The sequence below is a fragment of the Armigeres subalbatus genome, chromosome 2 (genome assembly GCF_024139115.2).
Source record: "Armigeres subalbatus isolate Guangzhou_Male chromosome 2, GZ_Asu_2, whole genome shotgun sequence".
Classification (NCBI taxonomy): domain Eukaryota; kingdom Metazoa; phylum Arthropoda; class Insecta; order Diptera; family Culicidae; genus Armigeres; species Armigeres subalbatus.
The window spans coordinates 316,649,395-316,670,140 of record NC_085140.1 but is presented as its reverse complement, the minus strand read 5'-3'; the positions used below and the strand labels follow the sequence as shown (position 1 = coordinate 316,670,140).

Here is a 20,746-nt window from a genome sequence, read left to right as displayed (position 1 = left end):
AAAATTTTTGTTTTGGAATGTATGAAGAAAATTTCGTTTGTTTGAGAAACTACATATGTCCACGCACTTTAAAGAGCAATTGTGGAGTACTGCTTACAGTTTTTGCACAGGAAGTGCCCCAGGGTGTTCAGTTTCGCCAAAAACTATTGATCTGCTTGATATATGCATAATTATTTCATTTTAATTCAGAAATTCATCTAAATGCTGGAACTTTTCTCTTAAATTAACTCATAAGATTTTGTACAAGTCCTAAAGCAACATTGTTCCGATTTAAATCTTTCCCGACAAACAAATTAACTCATTTTATTGTCGCAGTCGATTATTTGACTGAATTAAGGACAACTTTGCCAGAGAACCTCCAACCAGCGGATGGCAGATTTTAATACAGTTCTGCATAAGAACCTTACAGAAACTGTATAATAATGTGGCATATACAATTTTTGGAAGATTTTTATACAATTGTTGTATTGAAATCTTACAGATTTGTATTATATTCTGTATAAAAAGCTTACAGAATTGTATATGCCACGAACTTATACAATAATTGTCAGATTTGTTTTTTGGGTGTATATTTTAAAACGCCTCTAACTATCAAAAAAATCTAAAACAAAAAATCAAAAAGTGCTGCAGTGCCTAAACAATGAGATTGATGCTCTCTCAAAATTTGGCGAATATCAGTCCAAAATTATATTTCAATAAAAAATGGTACCGCGCGAAGTTTCTTTGATATAAGGCAAATCTCCGGAAGTCCTTTGGAAAACTTTTCGGAATCGATCTCGTCGTAATTTATTCAGGAAACATTTCAAAATTTCGTTGGGAAACGCTTTGACTTTTTTTTTCAGGTAATTCTTCGGAATATCCTTGGGTAACGCTTCCGAATTAATGTCCTCTGAAAATTTTCTGAAATTTCTTCGAGATATTTTTCGAAATATCTTTGAAAAACTTTTCGGAATTTCCTAGATGAACGTTTCAATATTTTCTCAGGGAACTGTTTGGAATCTTTCGCAAACATTTCTTCGGGAAAATCTTCGAAATTTTCTAGCGAATTCCTTCGAAATTTCGTTGGCAAGCGTTTCGGAAAAAAATCTACTGAATTTCTTCGGGAAATTATCCGTTTCTCGGGAAACTCTCTGTAGTTTCCTTAGAAAACCATGTGAAATTTTCTCGGGAAACTCTTTAGAATATCTGAGGAAAACTGTTTAGAATTTCTTCGGAAAATGCTGATTAGTTTGGATGAACTTCCTGTGGAAACTTGGATGAACTTCCTGTAGAAATTCGGATGAATTTCCGGTGGAAATTCGGATGAATTTCCTGTGGAAATTTGGATGAATTTCCTGTGGAGATTCGGATGAATTTCTTGTGGAATTTTCGACTAAATGTCCCTTCGACCAAATATCATTCGAATAAAAGTTTTTCGACGAAATGTCTTTCGACGAAATGGTATAGATTAAGCATTGTCTTGCTTTTAATCAGCGCGTCTTATCATTAGGCTAAGAAAGGCCTTTTGTATTCTAAAGTATTCATGTCGTCGATTGTAGGGACAATCAATTCGCAAATTCTCTATTTAGATGGATTAAGAATTTGAAGATTCGTTGCATTTCTTATAAAATTCCTGTGGCAACAGTTTTCAATTAAGGCATCGTTATGAGAAATTGGTGACCAAAAGTAATATAAATAAAGCAATATTAAGCGGTGCATGTAAGAAACGACATTAGTTCTTACCATCATCAATTTTGCATAAATTCAATTCAGATTTGATATACCCACAAACATCCAAGATTTTTTACCGAAGCACCTGCGATCAATCAATCAATTCAAATCGATTCATACAGCAAGCTCGTTAATCGAAACAGATCATTATGCCCACTCTTCCAACCAAACACACCAATCCGGCCACCAAAACAAAATTCCCAAGAAATCCGTTCATTTTTTCCAAAGACTTAACTCGAGATACCTTTCGGCGGGTTATGCCACCACTGACTGTTTACATCCGAATCCGTTGAAAGCACGAGGAAAACGCTAAACTACACCACTCATCCGAAGCACCCATTAACTCCACTCCCGAAACCAGTAAACTTTCGCGATAGGTGCCGATGATAGACGAATAAATTATTCCAAAATACACCCTTTAGTGGTAGTGGCACAGAATTTGTTCTACGGCTAATACCCGCACTCCAGTAGAAACAGACTAAGTGGTTCCCGCTTCCATGTCCCGCTCATCCCATGGCAGAATTTATTGAATCGTGGTCCATATTGATGTTGTGCTATTTAGTTTAAAGAGACTAAACAAAGTCGTTTCTGTGCCTCTGACCGAACACTCGAGGCGAAAGGGGATTGAGCATGATAGTTAGTTGTGGCCAAATTTACTGCAGGACGGTGCTCATAATATAGGGGAATCGGTTTGGTGCGGCGAGTTTGTGGTCGATTTGGGTCACTCGAGAATCGTATATCCCAACCGAGGTGTGGACGTTTTGGAAGTGTTGAAACTGCAGGCGGTACTATTTTGCATCGCGACCGGAGCGCGCTGCTGACATATTCTATGCTGCGTTGGTACTTTGGCTAAAACATCTGGATTGGATCACTCCACCGCGATTCGGTTCGTTAAGTGGATGCGGTTACTCGTTTGACCTCGCGGGTTTATTGACGGATTCCACGCCAACTCGGTTCTAGGGTTGTTGGCAGCACTCTCTTAGAATCCAATGAAATTTTGTGAAGATATTGAAGTGTCGATTGAAAAAGCGCTTCAATATAATTTTGGTACCAACATTCTAACGTATTGATCCCATACTGTAGTGTTTGTTTTTTATTTTAAACTGAGTTTTGTAAAGCAAGATATATGAGCTTCCTGCATTTAAAAAAATGTCCTACAGTTTTTACGATAAACGCATTTTCCCCAATTTCACCTACCTGATCTAGCGAGGTTGTAAGCCGGTATCGTTTTCTTCCGCCGAGCCAGCCTCATCAGGCCGGCTCCGATTGCGATGCAGACCGCTGCCGTCAGGGCCAGGCCCAAATAGATGGTCCAGTTAGATCCTAGAACGATAAACAAAAAGAGAACATGTTAACGACTGGCTAGTTCCGATCGAACGGATGTGTGCGAAGTGCATCCTTGGCAAATGCACTAAACATATATATGTTGAAAATTATGTACAGATGATTGACGCAACCTTGTTGAAACTTTTTGTGCAATATGTAGAATATTGCACTTGTTGGGATTTATGCAGGTGGAATTGAAATGCTTTGAAATGTTCCACAACAAATATTAGGTGAATGGGTTCTTTCGATTGAATTGTTGCGGTGCAAACAAATGGAGTGCACTTGAAATTCATCGTTCGCAATTCTACGAGTGCAATTTATTAGTGTGGTCAGCAAATGCTGTATCGATGTCGGGTAGACCAATGTTTGAACCGGATGACACTGCTAATGACACCATGGTTCGATGCACTGCAGTTTCCGTCTCGCATGTTTGCTGTTGAATAAAATATTGGATTTGACAAAAGGTTTGCCAGCGGAACCATAAATCGAATTAGGTTTGCGTGACTTTAAATTTTTGGCGAAGCTGACAAACCGTCAATCACAGTCCTCCAGTTAGTGGCACCAAAGGCAGCTCAGTCCAGCTCGGCGGCTTCGTATCCGTAATCAATTATTTCCAGTACAGTGGCCAAATTACGTTGCACTTTATCAAATAAATTTCGTTCAGTCGTTCTCGGTACATAACCATCACCGCACCATCCATCAATTTGGTCACTTTAGTCCCACAGTCGTGCACGGGGCTTCCCTGTCAAGTTTGGACGCATCCATCTATATTGCACTGCACTGCTGCTACCACCACTGGGACTCGGGCTGTCCAATTCAATCCGATCGCGGTCCATTGAACCCACTTGCCAATTTTAATTGACCTCATTGATGACTGCTCCCGTCGCACCTGCACTCTGCGGACATCGCTGTCGTGTCGAAACCCGTGGGTATCGCAAGTGCCTCAGTCAGTATACTTCATGGAAAGTCCAATATGTGTTTAGTTCAGTGGTGGTTTTGTGCACTGTCAGAGTTTCGCCCAGAACTCTCCTGAGAGTGCGACATACTCGCACGTAAAGTGTCACACGACGTATCAGAAATCAATGACCAACAACAATGTTGAAGGGGCACATATCCCTACTCATCTGCAGTAGTGGTCGACCGTTGGTCCCGCTTTCACCGCATCGAGAGGTGCCAAACAACTAGTACTGCGTCAGCAATACAACCGTTCGATGTGAAATATTAATCCCATTTCATGTGCGGCGTGAATCAGTTGGAGGACCAACCAGGAAAAACTCATCATTTCCGCAACCCATTGCCAACGGAGTCTGATGCCATAATGCAATTAGCTAAATCCATACACGGATACCGGATAGTCCCCACCTGACTGGATCAGAACCGGTATTGCGTAACCACGGTGGAGAGATGATTCACCGGCATCGTCATCAGCCATAGGGAAAGTAGGTGACCAACCTATACGGACAGAATCGCAATAAAATTGATATCCAATTCAATTATGATTATGCTCTGCGAGCGGTTATTGATGGTGCACGCACTGTAGGAGTGGAGTCTATCAATTTCAGAAGAGACCGCAATTTTGGTTCTACTTCAGCTGTGTGTGTAGACAGTTCCTCATATCGATAAGGAGACCCACTAGCTTAGTGTACGTTGAAGGTAGCATAAATGATAGCCGCTGTTGAACGACCGCAACATTTACCGGTGGGAATGGGATAAATTGATTTATGGCTTTAATGCAGATGAAAATTAGCACTTGAATGCTTTATCAGTTTTCGATCAATTAAAATCGTTAAATAAATGAGATTCCATGCGGCTGAGTCGCTAATTGAGATTAAATATTTTTTAATAAAGAGATGTTCTATTTTGAAGATCCACACTTGTGAAGCTCAAAATGATGTTATTTAGTTTGGGAAATGAAAACATGACTTTAGTGGAAAAGATTGGATTTAGGAGTAATGATAAACATATTACTGAAAAATACCATTATCAGCAATTCCTTGTGATCTACTTTAGAACATATGTCAAATATAGATTAGAAGGAATTGATGATAATAGTATTTAAAAAGAATATTATAACTCCTAAATCCAATTTTATCCACTACATTCTTCCCCATCTCTACTCTTGAGATGATTTAATTTTAGAATGGCAACGTTGCAAATATCTTTGGTTCTTGAATCAACACAAATTCGATTCATTCTGAACCAGTTGTAAATTGTGTCGTAAACCGGACATCGCAACAATACTCAGCAAACTGAACTCCGTCGTCGATTTAATCTGACACCGACTCAAAAAACCGTCAACATTTTTATGTTACACGCTGATTAGAGTTACTCAAAAAATAATCCGGGTCACGATAATTACAACACATAAAACATCTATTCAATTGATTTTTGAAAATCTTAAGCCATGCTTACATAAAAAAACTTTTTTTCTTCGGCTATTTCTTGAAATAAATTAATTGACCACACTCAATTTATTCGCCATGTCCTTGTGAAAGTGCAGTAGATTGGAATTCAGTCGCTGGACATGCTGGATATCCCATAGGTTTTCAACCTTCGGGACCCAGAAAACGCCCTAGCAGCACACATATTCCACATAGGTTACTGCAAATCATATGTGATTGGATTCAGTCACAATCAAGTTGCTGCAACCATTTTCGTCTGACTTGTGCTGCTCGGGCGATCGCTCAGCAGTAGCAGCAGTATAGAAATGCTGATGAATACCTTCACAAACTTGATTAATTTTGGCCGAAGACCTATAAAATGTGGTTGTTTCTACAGATAGTGCTCGACATCTGAGACGTTGCACCTTCAACCGATCTGCGTTTTGCAACATTGTCAGACAAAGTTGTGACAAATTCAAGTAAACCAGAATAGATAACCAGGACATACGACATCCCTAGTAACATTTTGGTTTTATATTGGTTTTATAACACTCTTGTAAAGTAAATTATGGTCTTAAAGAGCGTTATAAAACTTAAAATGTTACTTGGGATCGACACATACTTTACAGTCCATATTATTGGGCAAAGCGGTCCTAGATTGGTGATATCATTTGATTCAAGAGCCAGAATACCAGACAAAATTGATCCATGAGAGCCCGTTTTGAAAAATATTGATCATATCCTTAACCATGGTTAATGTATCCCTACAGGCAGAAATAGTCTTGATAGTGTCTCGTGCAACCAAGAATAATAGTTGAGCCAAACAAAGAACAAATAAAGCTATCTTTCCGTCATCATTTCATGGTCATGAACGCACACAACGACGTTCCACGGGTCTGGGTCATTTGGCATAAAGTCATTTGGCATAAGGTCATTTTTCATAAAGGCCATTTGGCATAATGGTCATTTGGCATAACGGACATTTGGCATAATTTTGAACGGCAAGAAAAGAGTGGGTAATTTGGCTTCATTTCGTACTGTGAAAGCGAAAGGGATATTTCATGTATTGTTTAGCGTAGATAAAGTAGATCGAGACTGTTTCTGTTAATTTTAGACTGGTGGTAGACATTTTCCGGAAGAACAAAACGGCAGAATTACTTCCGAGGGAGGGATCACATCCATCATTGACTTATTCCGGCCACATGCCTGCTTTTAAAGTACGGATTACATCCACCACACATCCACATCCACCAGACCGGATCAAATCCACCATTGCCTTAATCCGGGCAAGCGCCTAGCCTTAAAAACTCTACACTTGTCGTAGACGAGTTACTTCAACCATCAAGTTACATATGAGTTACTGCAACCAAATCAATCTGAATTGTGCTACTCGGGGAAGAAATCACATCTACCATTGATTTATTCCCGGCAAGCCCCTACTTATAAAGAAGGGGTCACATCCACCATTGCCACAATTTGGGCCACACAGATACTTTTAAAGAAGGGATTATATCCACCATTGCTTCAATCCGAGCAAGCGCCTATTTTTGAAGAACGAATCAAATCCTCCATTGCCATAATCCGTGCAAGCGCCTATTTTCAAAGAAGGGATCACATCCTCCATTGCCATAATCCATGCAAGCGCCTACTTTTAAAGAAGGGATCGCTTCCACCATTGCCTCAATCCGGACAAGCGCCTTCTTTTAAAGCACCATTGTCATAATCCAGGCAAATGAATATTTTTAAAGAAGGGATCACATCCACCATTGCCTCAATCCGGGCAAGCGCCTTCTTTTAAAGCACCATTGTCATAATCCGGGCAAGCGCCTATTTTTAAAGAAGGGATCACATCCACCATTGCCTCAATCCGGGCAAGCGCCTTCTTTTAAAGCACCATTGTCATAATCCGGACAAGCGCCTATTTTTAAAGAAGGGATCACATCCTTCATTGCCATAATCCATGCAAGCGCCTACTTTTAAAGAAAGGATCACATCCACCATGGCCTTAATCCGGGCATGCGCCTACTTTTAAAGAAAGGATCACATCCACCATTGCCTCAATCTGAGCAAGCGCCTTCTTTTGAAGAAGGAATCACATCCGGGCAAGCGCCTACTTTTAAAGAAGGGATCACATTCTCCATTGCCATAATCCATACAAGCGCCTACTTTTAAAGAAGGGATCACATTCTCCATTGCCATAATCCATGCAAGCGTCTACTCTTAAAGAAGGATCGCATCCACCGTGACCTTAATCCGGGCAAGCGCCTACTTTTAAAGAAGGGATCACATCCTTCATTGTCATGATACGGTCACACGCTTACTTTTACAGAAGGGATTACATCCACCATTGCTCTAATCCGGGCATGCGCCTACTTTTGCATTGCATTGCAAATGCATTCTTTCTACGAGAGGATAATGTCTCTTTAATATTGCTATCGACGGGTATTATATTTACTATTCCGGGGTGTTTCCCGCACCACTTAGTCACCATTTAGCGAACGCAAAGAAAAATTATGCCAAATGTCCGTTATGCCAAATGACCGTTATGCCAAATGGCCTTTATGCCAAACGACCTTATGCCAAATGACTTTATGCCAAATGGCCCGCTCCCCTTTTCCACCTTTGCCGAGGCACCCCATATAAGCCGAAGCTTGTTTGTTTTTTGACGTAAACTACGTCTGAGGGGAAAACAAAATTTTCCGTAACCAAGATAGTTACGAAATTAGGCAAGATTTCAGATACTAATAATACCTTTCGATGAAGTATCGAGATTTTCTTATCAGTAGATTCGGAAGCTATCTAGCAATTTTTTAAATCCATCGAAACAATTGATTACTATCAACGTACTATTAATTTCCATTCTCTCCAATCTCAGTTAAAGTTTTAAAACCAAGCAATCCCGTTCATGTATCCCTAACACGGACATCCGTTTGATGTAAGTTACCCGTGTTTCGGGCGCGAGCGTCATTTTCGTTCGAGATTTCACGGAAAGCGTCCGATAGCGGTCCCATCCGAAATGTAGCAGCGCGCTGCAGCGGCATCAGTGGAGTCCAGGGTTTGCAAAAATCGCTCTCAATAGATAACGAACAACGATAAAAGGAAGGCAAACATGTTCCGGATCATAACAAGTCATGATAACAAATTTATCAAACTTGTATACTAGTGCAAAAAAACAGAATCGGATATACAGCCCCCACCGAGAAGTGATGATTCTCGTTTTATTCTCGCTCATTTTGTGTTGGGGACAGCACAGTTGTGTAGAACAAGTTGAAATGCATAAAGCTCGATCCACTTAGTATTTGGTCGTTTCTTTCCAATTACTGTGGCGCCTCTGGTGGCCGTACCGAGAAGTAAAATACATCACATCGTTGCGGAAGGTTTGTTTAATTTATGGTGAAAGTTTCATCAGTATTGATGCTCACGTTCAAAAGTTATTGAAAATGGAACGCGAGAGATGGGAACAAATTTTGCACACTCACGTTGGAAATCCAACATGGTCAGGAGGAATGATTTCAAAGTATCTAAAATTAGCGAAATTGACTGTGAAAACTGTCAAACGTTATCGGGTAAAACTATTGCTGGATCGCGTAGCACAAAACAATCGTAGAAGTAGAATATACGACCAGAAACAACAAGTGAAAGTCTGCAGAGCAGTTCGGAACCATTTTGGGATTTCATTGCATGGTTTAGCGAAAAAGTTCACTGCGTCGTACAGCACAGCTCGAATAATCTGTCGGCGTGAAGGTTTCAAGTCGTATGATGTCAGTAAGCGTCCCAACAGGACACTGAAACAGAACCTGGTTGCCAAACATCGCGCAAGAATGCTGGTCGAGCAAGTTCTGACGAAATACAATTGATGTATTTTGATGAGCAATGAAATTAGCATTAGCATTAGCATTGAGCATTTCGCACAAATTCGTAGGTGGTACAAGCCAAGACTATTGTATGAGAGTAGCATCACTTTCATCCGTTACCACAGATATTGATTTGGGACTAATCAATATCTCTTAGATGAAAGCAATGCACTCTCCAATAGTCGAGATCTGTCCTGGCCACGTCCTTGCGAATGCTGAGGAAGGGGAAGGATGGTTTGTTGGACACCTACTTAAGAAAGATGCAGAGAACTCTACGACCTCTCATAGGTGCCACGGGAGGTTTTGGGATTGTGTGGAAGGTTATAACAGTAGGAATCGTTTTGGTAGAACGTGAAACACGGAAAGAACTAAGATAGAAATACAAAGTAGGAAAGGGACGAGCCTGGAATTGAACCCACGACCTCCTGCTTATAAGGCAGAAGCGGTAGCCACTAGACCACCGAGCTCGTCGTATTTTGATGAGCAATGAAATTAATATTAAAATTGACTTTCAATTCCCGGGACACAAGTTTTTCCTTGCCAAACTGAAGGGTAATGCCCCAGGAAAATTCAAATATGTATATGCAGGCAAGATTGCCCATAAATTGATGGTATGTCAAAGCATCTGCAGTTGTGGAAAGAAAACTAAAGTTTTTATCACTAGAGCGACCATAAATGGGCAAATATACAAGGAGGAGTGTCTTCAGAAGCGATTTTTGCCATCTATTCAATCACACGACTGTCCGGTGTTGCTTTGGCCTGACTTAACAAGCTGCCATTACAGACGAGATGTGATGGAATGGTATGAACCGAATGATAATGACGTTATTGAAAAAAACTATCAACCCACCAAAATGCCCAAATTTTCGCCCCAACGAAAAATATTAGGCAATTAGGGCTCATTCACAAATTACATAACGCAAAAAAACACAGATACGAACCCCCACCCACCTTTATACCCACCCACTCCCATCTGTGACGCATAACGTCTTACCAAAATTTCACAAAAATGATAAATTGGTATTTTAGCGAACTCTTCCTTAACTTTCTTCATGGTATACATAATAATACTGTCAAATTTGAATTTAATTAGGAATTTCGTTTTTTATATTATTTTATTATCTTAAATGTCACCCGTAACAGAACTAAACAAACCCACCCACCCTCTAGACAAACCGTAACATTTTGTAACGCAATATTGTGTACCCACCCACCCCTTAATGCGTTATGTAATTTGTGAATGGGCCCTTATCATAGGGAAACTTGAGAAATGGTGCAAAACAATCAGAAAACCATCTTATATGGAGAAGTGGTGTGAAAAAATGACAGATTAAGTTGACCATTCTACTGTGCAAAAAATAACGAGTGGTATTGAGAGAAAAGGCCGAGATTTCATCCGAAATGCCAATGAATCATTTTTCGATATTTTTTCCTTCAAAGTTTATTAAATTCCCTGTATAATAAAACCTGACCCACCTTTTAATGAACTTTTTCGGCAAAGAAATGTCTTATTTCGTGCGGCCAAATTCTAAGTGGATCAAGCTTCAATAAGAACCAGTGCTTCGCACATTTGGAGCTTGAGGTATAAGGCATTTTATGAGACGTTTCGCGGTGGCCCGATTATTTACTTTTAATGTTTTGTTTTGGTATGATTCTGCGTGAACATTCCGTTAGGTCCGAACGCAAAATAATGTTTGTAACGTTTTACTTTTCATTCGTGTTTTCTTCAGCTTTTCATGCTTAGAATGCATTGGTATGAATAATCTAACGACACATTTCAAGAATCATATGAAAAACTTTGTTCTAAAACCCTGGTAGCCGGAAAGTAAAACAGGTAGAATTGATGATGGGACCCATCGAAATGTTAATCGCGAAATTACCAAACAAACGGGCTCCCACTAATTGTCAAAGTAGATAAACACGAGAAAAACAGCTGTTTCGATCTGTCTCATAAAATGCCTTATAGCCTCCAGAATCAATTTTGTAACGTGACAGCTTGCGGAAAAAGTCTCTCACGGTAATGTAGCATACCGTATCGTTTATGTAAACAGAGATGATAAGTGAGAGACTTCTTCATTCTTTTTTGAATTCAATCCCTGGTAGCGCTAGTGGCGCTCATCGACGACTGAGCCGGCAGCAGTACTCTAGTGAAATTCTAGTGTAGAAAAAACTGCTCTTAAGGCAGATTTGCCTCGCAAGATTCAAACTATCGAGTTGCTTCTGATTATTGAAAATAAATCGATTCTTTTCAGGACCTTCATAATATTCAGAAGAAAGTTCAGAGGATTTTTTCTTACGCACGATTGCTACTAACTACCAAATTCAAGGAGTCCAATGGAAATTTCGTGCTGTTAATGATTTAAAATGTCCGAGCGACGGTCCTCGGCGAGTGGTTGCCTCCAAAAATGCATTAAAGGCGTTGATCAGAGACAAATATTCTTCAAAGTGCAAAGCATAATCGTTTGAAAACCGCAGAAAGTTGCCGTCGATATAGCATCAAATGCGTCTATAGCGTTTTAGCGGCAAACCATCGAGTTGGTGATGTTGGCTTGGTTTTATGCATGAGCATGATTGACCGCCCACGATTGCTAATCCATTATTGCCATGTTGCTGTCATTACACAGAGAACCAACAGATGCTGTATGGGACTAACATTATCCTCAATGTGTTAAAGCTGCGGTGACCCTAAATTAAGCAATACCACCGCCGGCTGTGTCCAAATGCAGGTCAATTGAGAAATGGGTAGGAAAATGTTGGCATGATACTCGCTTTGAAGGAAGCCGACGAGTCATCTGCACTTCCACGAGAAATCACTAGAATATTGCACGCAAAAAAAAAAGCGTTCCCGAATTCATGAACCAGCAAAAATACACCGTGATTTAATTCATGGATTCGGGAACACCAGTCATGTTTTCCAGAACGTTCCAGAAAACGTGACTTTATTCCCGAATCCGTGACTGTTGTTCCCGAAAAAATACACTGTGAACTCGTTAGTTCACGAATTCATGAACGCTTTTTTTTGCGTGTGGATATACGGGGTAGGGAGTGTAGCTAGGTTCGTTTTGTTAAACGGTATGCCGTGTGTAACGTGTAGTTAGTTTGAATGCACGAAGCAGAACAAAGTAATAAGGATCTCAAGAACATTATGCGATTTCAAACGTATTCGATTGCGCACTAATTATTTTCTTTTCGACCGCACAAGGCAGAAAAAATAACGCGGATCTCGAGATCGTTGTGCACTTACAATTACGCACGCGCACTAATTATATTCATTTTGACCACACAAAGCAGAACAAAATAACGTAGATTTGTAGATCGTTCAGCGTCTTCAAATGCTACAAAATGCAGAACAAAATAACGGAAGTATCAAGAGAGTTCTGCGTTTCCAATCGCGTTCGATAGCGCACTAATATTTAACCGCATAAGGCAGAACAAAAAAGGTGAATGAAGAGATCGTTCTGCGCTACCAAAGCATTATCGTGCATTAATTATTTTCTTTTCGATCGCACAAGGGAGAACAAAATAACGTGGACCTCGAGACCGTTCTGCGGTTCCAAACGCGTTCGATCACGCACTAATTATCTTCTTTTCGACCGCACAAAGCTGAACAAAACAACGCGGAACTCTAGATTGTTCTGCGCTTCCAAAACACGTTCCATCGCGCACTATTTATATTGTTTTCGACCGTACAAGGTAGCATAAAATTACGTTGGTTTTAAGATCGTTCTGTACTTCCAAAACGCGTTTCATCACACTTTTTTTTGGGTTTTTTGGCGAAATTTCATGAAAAGGGGAACTATTTTGAAAAGGGTTAGAAAAACATATTAAATAACACCTCAAATTATGATTCACTATATAGGACAAGCTGTTAAACAGTGAACTAACTGGCAAGAAGTGAAATTCTAATCATACTTCGATAATTGTTTATATACTAGGTGGCTTTTGAAATAAGAAGCATAAAAGTGTTTTGCAACTTGTGCCGTTTTTTAAGCATATTTCTACACCGCTTTCAGACAACTTTAAAATTACCAAATTTATTTAAAAAAAAACTTTTAAATAAGAATTACGTCCGGTCAACATAAACTTTGGCATTGTAACGGTTTACTCACCTATTTGAGATGCAAAGAAATACATAGGTCACAGGGAAGATCTATCAGGATAGCATCTCTATTTTTATCCCAAGCCCCACTATTATGTCACAAATATGACATTGTTTAGATAGTCTTGAGCGAGGGTGGGAACAAGAAATGCTATCAAAACAGATCTATTTCCTATAAAAAGTTCATCACATTTCAGACCATTTGTAAAAAGACATTAATGAACATGAAGAAAAAAGCAGAAACAAGTCCCTGGAAGCGAATACACGGTCGATGTTGTTTTTTTTTTTTTTTGTCTTTATTAAAGAGACTTTCAGCCCGAGGCTGGAACGTAGCGTTTGTGTAGTAATAGATAGTAATAGTTCTTAACGGAACTTACTACTTTTTGAGGAAATTTTCATTTGTATTCGCTGTGAACGTGATTCCTCTCAAGAAACACTACTCGTGCAATGTAGCGCCAAAGGTTCGGTCGGTCCAGATGTATCCAAAATTTCTGCCACGGTTTCCTCGAGAAGGATTTCAGAAGACTCTTCATCAATGAAAGCAAATATTATCATCTTCTCTTCTTCCGACGAAGTAAAACTGGCACAGTCGGAAACATACAGGACTGGATTTCAATGGCAGACAAGCGGTTAGCGAACATGCCAACAGACTGCAGATGTATTGGGCTGTGCAAAACCGATTTATGCAAATGCAGCAACCGTTCACTTAACAGCTTTCTAATCCTGGCAAGGCCACTTTCCGTGATTATTCGAACATGTACGGAAAAGTTTCTTTACCTCTACAAACTTCCAGCGATTTACTGTGCCCATGGACTTGAAGTGATTGCATTCCACCAATCTACAATGACCTTCTCCACAGCATCAAGCACATGGTTTACTTGATATCCCCAACTTCAACACGGATGTTGATGGTGTAGCATGAACCGCACCATCACAATCTGGACCAGTGGAGTAGATTTGAATGACATCCTGCATGAGCCCTGGATTCGCTAGTGTGTGGCAGCGAAATAGCACTTGTTGTTTACTATGGGGCAGTGCATTTTGAATGAACTCGATGTATGAAAGAGTGTTCATTTTTAGTAAACAGCGCACCGCTCAAACGTCATTGTGTTCATACGATGCACCTCCCCATATGAAGCAAATATCCAATTACTCCTAAACCATCTAGGTAGGCTTAATGCGAACCAGAACTGACAGCCACATCATTAGCAATCAAAGCAATCGGGAAATGTATCGTCAGTCACGCGTAGTGAACCATCAGTGGCATAAGGTGTTTCAGAGGCTCCCGCTTGCCTACAGCTAGAATAAACTCCACAGCTAGGTGAATGTTTTGATCTAATAAAGTCTGCACTGAAATACCGATTTTTTACGGTCTTCAGGCGGTCGTATCGTGGAGCTGGAACGCGATGAATTTTCCTCCAACAACGCTCGCAGCAGCAACTCCGGGCTTCCGTACAGAGTTCGTAGAGTTTGTACAACATGCGATATATGTGACTCCAATGCACTATATGATTTCGGGCGGTCATTAATCGAAAATGTCATGTCTTCCGAATTATTTTAAAATATTTTCTCTCCATTGTCAATACTCTAATTAAGAGAAATTCTGAATTTGAAGTCTCTAGGTGCACTAGTTCCAAAGATATAAGGTGGCAAAGTCAGAAATGGGTAAAAAGTTAGCAAATTTTCTGAAAAATATTTTATTTTCAACTATTTATTGAAATATTTTTAAATGTTTTTCTTCAATGTTAATACATCATTACAAAGGTTATTGTATAAGCTTTTAAATGGTGTGCAAAAACTAATGGTTACACTGTGAAAAAAATTGAAAAAATGCGGAAGCAATATTTTTTCCAAAAACGACGCTATTTTCAACTTTGATAGTGAAGAACTTTTTCCTCAGGAATCCCAGGTTCTTTTATGATACACATCAAGGACAAAGCTTCGACTAAAATGTCCTGAAAGAATTTCTTGCCAGTATTTGCAATTAACAGAGTTAAGTCACTCTGATTTTTTTCATTTGTTTTTTACCGTGTTTTGCCTCTCTCGTACTCCAAGGTTAATGCTCATTCCAAAAACGAATGTTTGATAGAAGGCCCGGAGACCCTAGTGGTATATATCAACTAACTCAGCGCGAAGAATTGAGGTGATGTCTGTATGTGTGCATGCGCGTCTGTATGTATGTGCGCAAAAGAACGCAATCGCCATTTAGACACTTATTTGTGTCCGATTTTCTCGCAACAAGTTTCATTCGACGGGAAATCTAGTCCCATCGTTTCCTATTGAAAATGGGTCAGACTGAACTATGCGCTCAAAGGGTATGGTCAAAATACATTTATTGGTAATAACTTCGACTTTATTTATAACCATTTGAGCTCATTTAATTAACTTTTCAAAGGAGTAAATGAATAAAACCCCAATGCAATGCAGCACAACGGTAACGGAAGGATTTAACAGTTCGCTCATATATTTCCTGTCAAATTTTACCGTTTCCGTCGCCATTCCGCTGAAATGCGTTTGGGGCTTGAGTGGTTTGAGTCATTCTCTAAACCTAATTTTCTGAGCTATTCATTAGCTACTGATGGAGAACTAAATATGAGATTTCATAATATGTAAATATTTATAAATCTCCTGGAATCAATAATTCCCGACATGTTTATTGCAAAAGTAAAGACGAACAATATCTTAGTTAGAACGGAGCGTATGAAATTCCTGCTAGTGTTCATGAATGTCTGGCTAATGGTAGGGAACTATTTATTCACTCATCTACACTTTGAGGTTCACTGGCCGAACAACCAGCGGAAAGTCAATATTGACAGTTGAGGAAAGTTAGACCTCATAATGCAAGAAAATGATGAAGCGAGGCAAGTGTGGACATTTTCCTTCGTGCCTTATGAATCAGATCCATTTTAAGCTCGATTTGGATAACGAGGAGACGTTGGAAAAAAATTTTTCACTTAGTTATTCTTATGCCATGCGTAATTTTGTAATATTTGAAGATTTTCAAAAGTTCTTTATCTTCTAATACTTTAGATGAATTTATCTCATCTTCCATCGTTGATGGAATTGAAGAAAATATCATTGAAGACTTAAACCTTGACACAGAAAAAGAATGATGCTGTATATAACTTGTAGAAATCATGAAAACAAATCAAAAGTAATTCAAATAGTGTTGTTATTTAAATTAAAAGAATTTTGCTTTTCGGAAGAATGGAGCATTCTTACATTCCACAATGAATGTCCACATTTTTGAGAATATATTAATCTCATTTTTGAATAACTTGTACACGTAAAAATGTCATGGGATTGCGATTTCTAATTTGCTAATACCCTTTTCAAAAGTTATTTTCAATTCTGATTATTTGATTAACATTTAATGCTTTATGATCCTTCAGATCCTAGTACTTTGTCAAACAAATTGTTCTAAATACAAATTGTGAGGCATGAGAGTGAGAACAAAAAAATATCACGGAATGTCATGAAATTAATGTCATTTAACATGATCGCCGCCATAATGTCCATAAATTGCTGAACTTAGTTTTTGTACAGCCCCCGAAATTTCAACTTCCCAAATAGGTTTGCTTTGTCACGTTAATCGAACCTATGAAAAAAATAATTACGTAATTCATAGACGATCCCCAAAGGGGGGGGGGGTTGGAAATTGTATATTCATGCTATTTCGACCATACACAGCTAAAACTAAGTGGAAAATCACTTTAAAAGTCCAATTTTATTTTTGACCGCTCGCTTGTATGGGGATCCCCCATAGTGCAATGCATTACCTCCAGGCATTTCTCAAGACGAATTAAATTGTCAACGTCGATGTATCCATACGCGATCGTCGATTGCTCAAAGCGCGAAATTAAAAGTTGCCAGTCCTCTGGTCTTTGAGTTAGAGTTAGATTCTTTCCCAAGATTTGTCCTGCTGCGAGTTGACTTGTGTCCAGCACTTTTGGAACGGTGTGATAGGATTTCGGGTATCTTCCGACTGGGGCATCAATATAAACAGCAACCATCGCACCCACTTGGTATCAGCTTACTGTCCACTGTAGATGGCAGCGGGTTTAGCATCTTCCGCAAGGTAGGACAGAATTTGGTACAGCTGCCGAAAGTAATTCTGGGATGGGTGCGGAGGTAGTAGAAATTGGTCGTTGTAGAGTCATTGATGTACTCGCAGTGAATACCCCCGGCGGTTTCACAATTTGTAGTTGATTGCTAACCACGATGAAACCTTCTCGTTAGAGTCAATATTCGAACCAGTCCTGCTGCCGCATTCGGACATTTGCTTCAAAAGTTTGATCATTTACTCCATGTCTCATGGTTTAACGCTCCTCCAAAATGTCCTTCTCTTCTTGCAAATTTAGATCACTTAAACGATTCTTTCTTCCTCCAACAGCTTTCCTTTTTCCTCTAGTTGTCGTTGGGTTTCTTTATTATCTAAAATTACTCACGACGGAGACCAAACCAAAGTGAAAATGAACGCTGGGGACGAGACCTTACAGGTCTTGCCACCAGAGGTTCTAAAAGTTTTTTTTTCTGACCATGGTCGGCACTTTGCCCTGTTCAGAAGCTCAAACACTTTTCATTTCGCGAACAAGACAGAGTGGTTTAGAAGAGATGACTGACACTCCTTATGATTCCGAAAGGTATCTAAGGTCGATCGATTAAATTCTTTCCTAAATGCCTTATAAATTCCGGGAAATATCCGTCTGGGGACACTAGTGTCGCAAAATATTCACCAAAAGCGTCAGCAACTTGGGGTGAAAGCGAAATATCAAGACTGTGAGGAAGATATTCTCTTTCTACTGAGCGAATTGTCCTTGCCCACAGTTCTGCAACTGTTTGTGAAGAATTCACCGAATCGAGGAACTCTTCCCTAAGGTTCTTTTCTAATACTGATCTGACGCTGCCGATGTATCTCTCTGTAAATCTTCAATGCACTTACTTTAAACGAAACCGAGTTTAAGAAATAAGTAGAGCAAACTTTACGTGACTATATTCAGTCACAAAGAAGTTACTGCAATACAATTCGACTGAGTTGTGCGTCCTGAGTGTTCGGACGAGTCTTCGGCCACCATCTGAAGGCCCGGTGCTTGGATAAGCAACTTGTTGGTGGAATCTCGGCATGGGCAGCATCTAAGAACACTCGAGTAAACTCGTGGAAAGAGGCCGGCGCGTTAGTTTCCAACGAGTTCCACAGCAAGTGTTGATAGGTTGCCCGTTGAAGAAAGTAGCAGTTGTCCTCAAAAGCTTCTAGGAGTACAACACTGCAATGGTGCTCTTGACCCGCCCCAGGCAGAACAATAGACGTTCATATTTCGTTGGAAGAGGAGAGCGAGTTGGGAATTACTGCTGATATTGCTTACATTCTGTTTAACCCCTGGAATAGAACTACAAGGCGGTAGATTTTGATGATGGTAATCCTCATGCTATTGGATTGGATTGCATTGGCATTTACGAGCAGTTCGAGGTTGGTAAGGTTGTCTTAATTGGAGGTTAGAGGAGGATTCGATAGAAGCCTGAACTCCAATGAGCTGTACTGAGGGCTTGAAATGGATGTCTTCGTAGAAAAAAGAAGAGTTGGGAAACTGTAGGGACTTAATTTCCGGGTTCGAGTGCCCGGGGTGCCAGTTCTCGACTTTCAGTTGACTGAATTGGAATTTGTAAAAAAGAATTTGTAAGTTGTTGATTACGTTCTGATTTTGAGCACAATAAATTCTTAGAGCCTGGTGAACGCAACCCACAAGATCATGACTAAGTTGAGATCGAAACTCAATGAGTAACCCGAGTGGTAAGAAGACTTAGATTAGACCTTTTCAAACAACTAACCTTCTTCGTAGTGTGAACCGGGCTGCAGAATCGACATGATGGAAACAAAATCGAATAAATTTTAGACCAACAATTGCATTACTGCACTTATCAATTGAACAAATGAAACTTGACGGGAAACTCAAATTCTTTCATACTTCATGCAAAATCTTTAGAGAATGTCGAGAATTCTTATGGGATCTTTAACTTGGGTCGCTTTTCACGCGATTTGTTTTTGTTTATTTCTGGCCTTCGGAAACATTAACTTGATCCCACTAAAAATCCGTAAAAAATCAAAGAAAAATCATGTGGTGCTTAAAAAGAAATTGGGATGTGAGAGAAATTGATGAAAGAGACCCAAATAAGCTTCCAGATAGTTTCATTGGCTTCCGTTTTTTACTGGAAATACTAAAATAAGAGATCGTCCAAGACGCCATCTTGTTTCCAATCGAAACGTCAAAAGCGGTTCCAATTCGCCTTGTTTACATTTTGCATCCATAAAAAGCAAGAAAAAAGTTCAAGTGATGCCAGTATTATTTTCACGATTTCATGAATTTTCATACGTTGCCATTTCGACAGTTTTTTACTCCACCGCGGCGCCGGTCTCTGGTTATAGGGTTGCTAGTTTAATGAATTTCAGGGATTCTAGCGATCTTATGTAGTCTTCCAGATGAGTCTTTAAATTCCTTGGATTTCAACTGCACACAGCATTTTTTCCATTTCCAAAACATGTTTGGGCTTAGTAACACTTTATTTTGAGCCTGCCAATTTAATTCCGGTTTCCAGTGGAAAGAAAGTAGTCGGATCAAATCCCCGTATTAAGATGAATTCCATATAGACTTCACACAGAGTCTATCAAAATCTCAAATCCCTTCCCCGAAAAGTCACGTGCGCTCACCACTCGCCCCTCACAATCGAATGCAATTTTCTTCCAATCACTGCCAAAAGTGTCACTCTCACGGTGTGGCGTTGCGTTGCGTTGCGTTGCGTTGCGTTGCGTTGTAACGGAGTTTTTCGTAGATTGCATACTGATAGCTGTCATGTATATTCTTTAACTTTCTTACCCCAACTGCTTATGGATTACTATTTGGGAATTAATAGCAACCCAATTGGAGGTCCAAAATGATAAAGCATGAAAACTACCATTGCCGGCCACGCCCATCTTCTCCGTTACTAGGGAAGGGAAGGAAATGATGATATGACATCTACTTAGTGAGAGGCCAGCGACTCACCGACGCCCTCATAGATGTCAAGGAGTTGGATGGTTGGTAGGGAATTTAGTTTTGGAATATCATCATAAGCAAATGATATGATAAGTTTATTCAAACGTTGGGAGTGACCATGCTAAGAAATTTATGTCACTCCGTTTTCCTAGATGTTTAACTTCCTGGGATGGGACAAGGTATTAGACTTGCCCTGGCTAATAAGCCTAGGTTTAAGCGCCATTGCTCGCTCTCTGAAACGAGAAGAGAAGAATAATATATGGAAAACCCCTCCCCGCATGTGCTAATGTCAAATTCAAACTAAAAGTATTTATGTCAAGGATTGAGTGTACTTATTGCCCCTCTTTG

At 39.7% G+C, this 20,746-nt stretch overlaps 1 protein-coding gene across 4 annotated transcripts in view; it reads right to left on the bottom strand.

Moving 5' to 3' along the window:
- Positions 1 to 20,746, bottom strand: part of LOC134212637 (netrin receptor unc-5-like) — a 909,680-nt gene that overhangs the window by 176,200 nt on the left and 712,734 nt on the right. For all 4 annotated transcript variants that reach the window (XM_062690661.1, XM_062690659.1, XM_062690660.1 and 1 more), the window contains one exon: positions 2,908 to 3,033. In XM_062690661.1, coding sequence (XP_062546645.1) covers positions 2,908 to 3,033 — 126 coding nt within the window. The remainder of the gene's footprint in view (positions 1 to 2,907; positions 3,034 to 20,746) is intronic.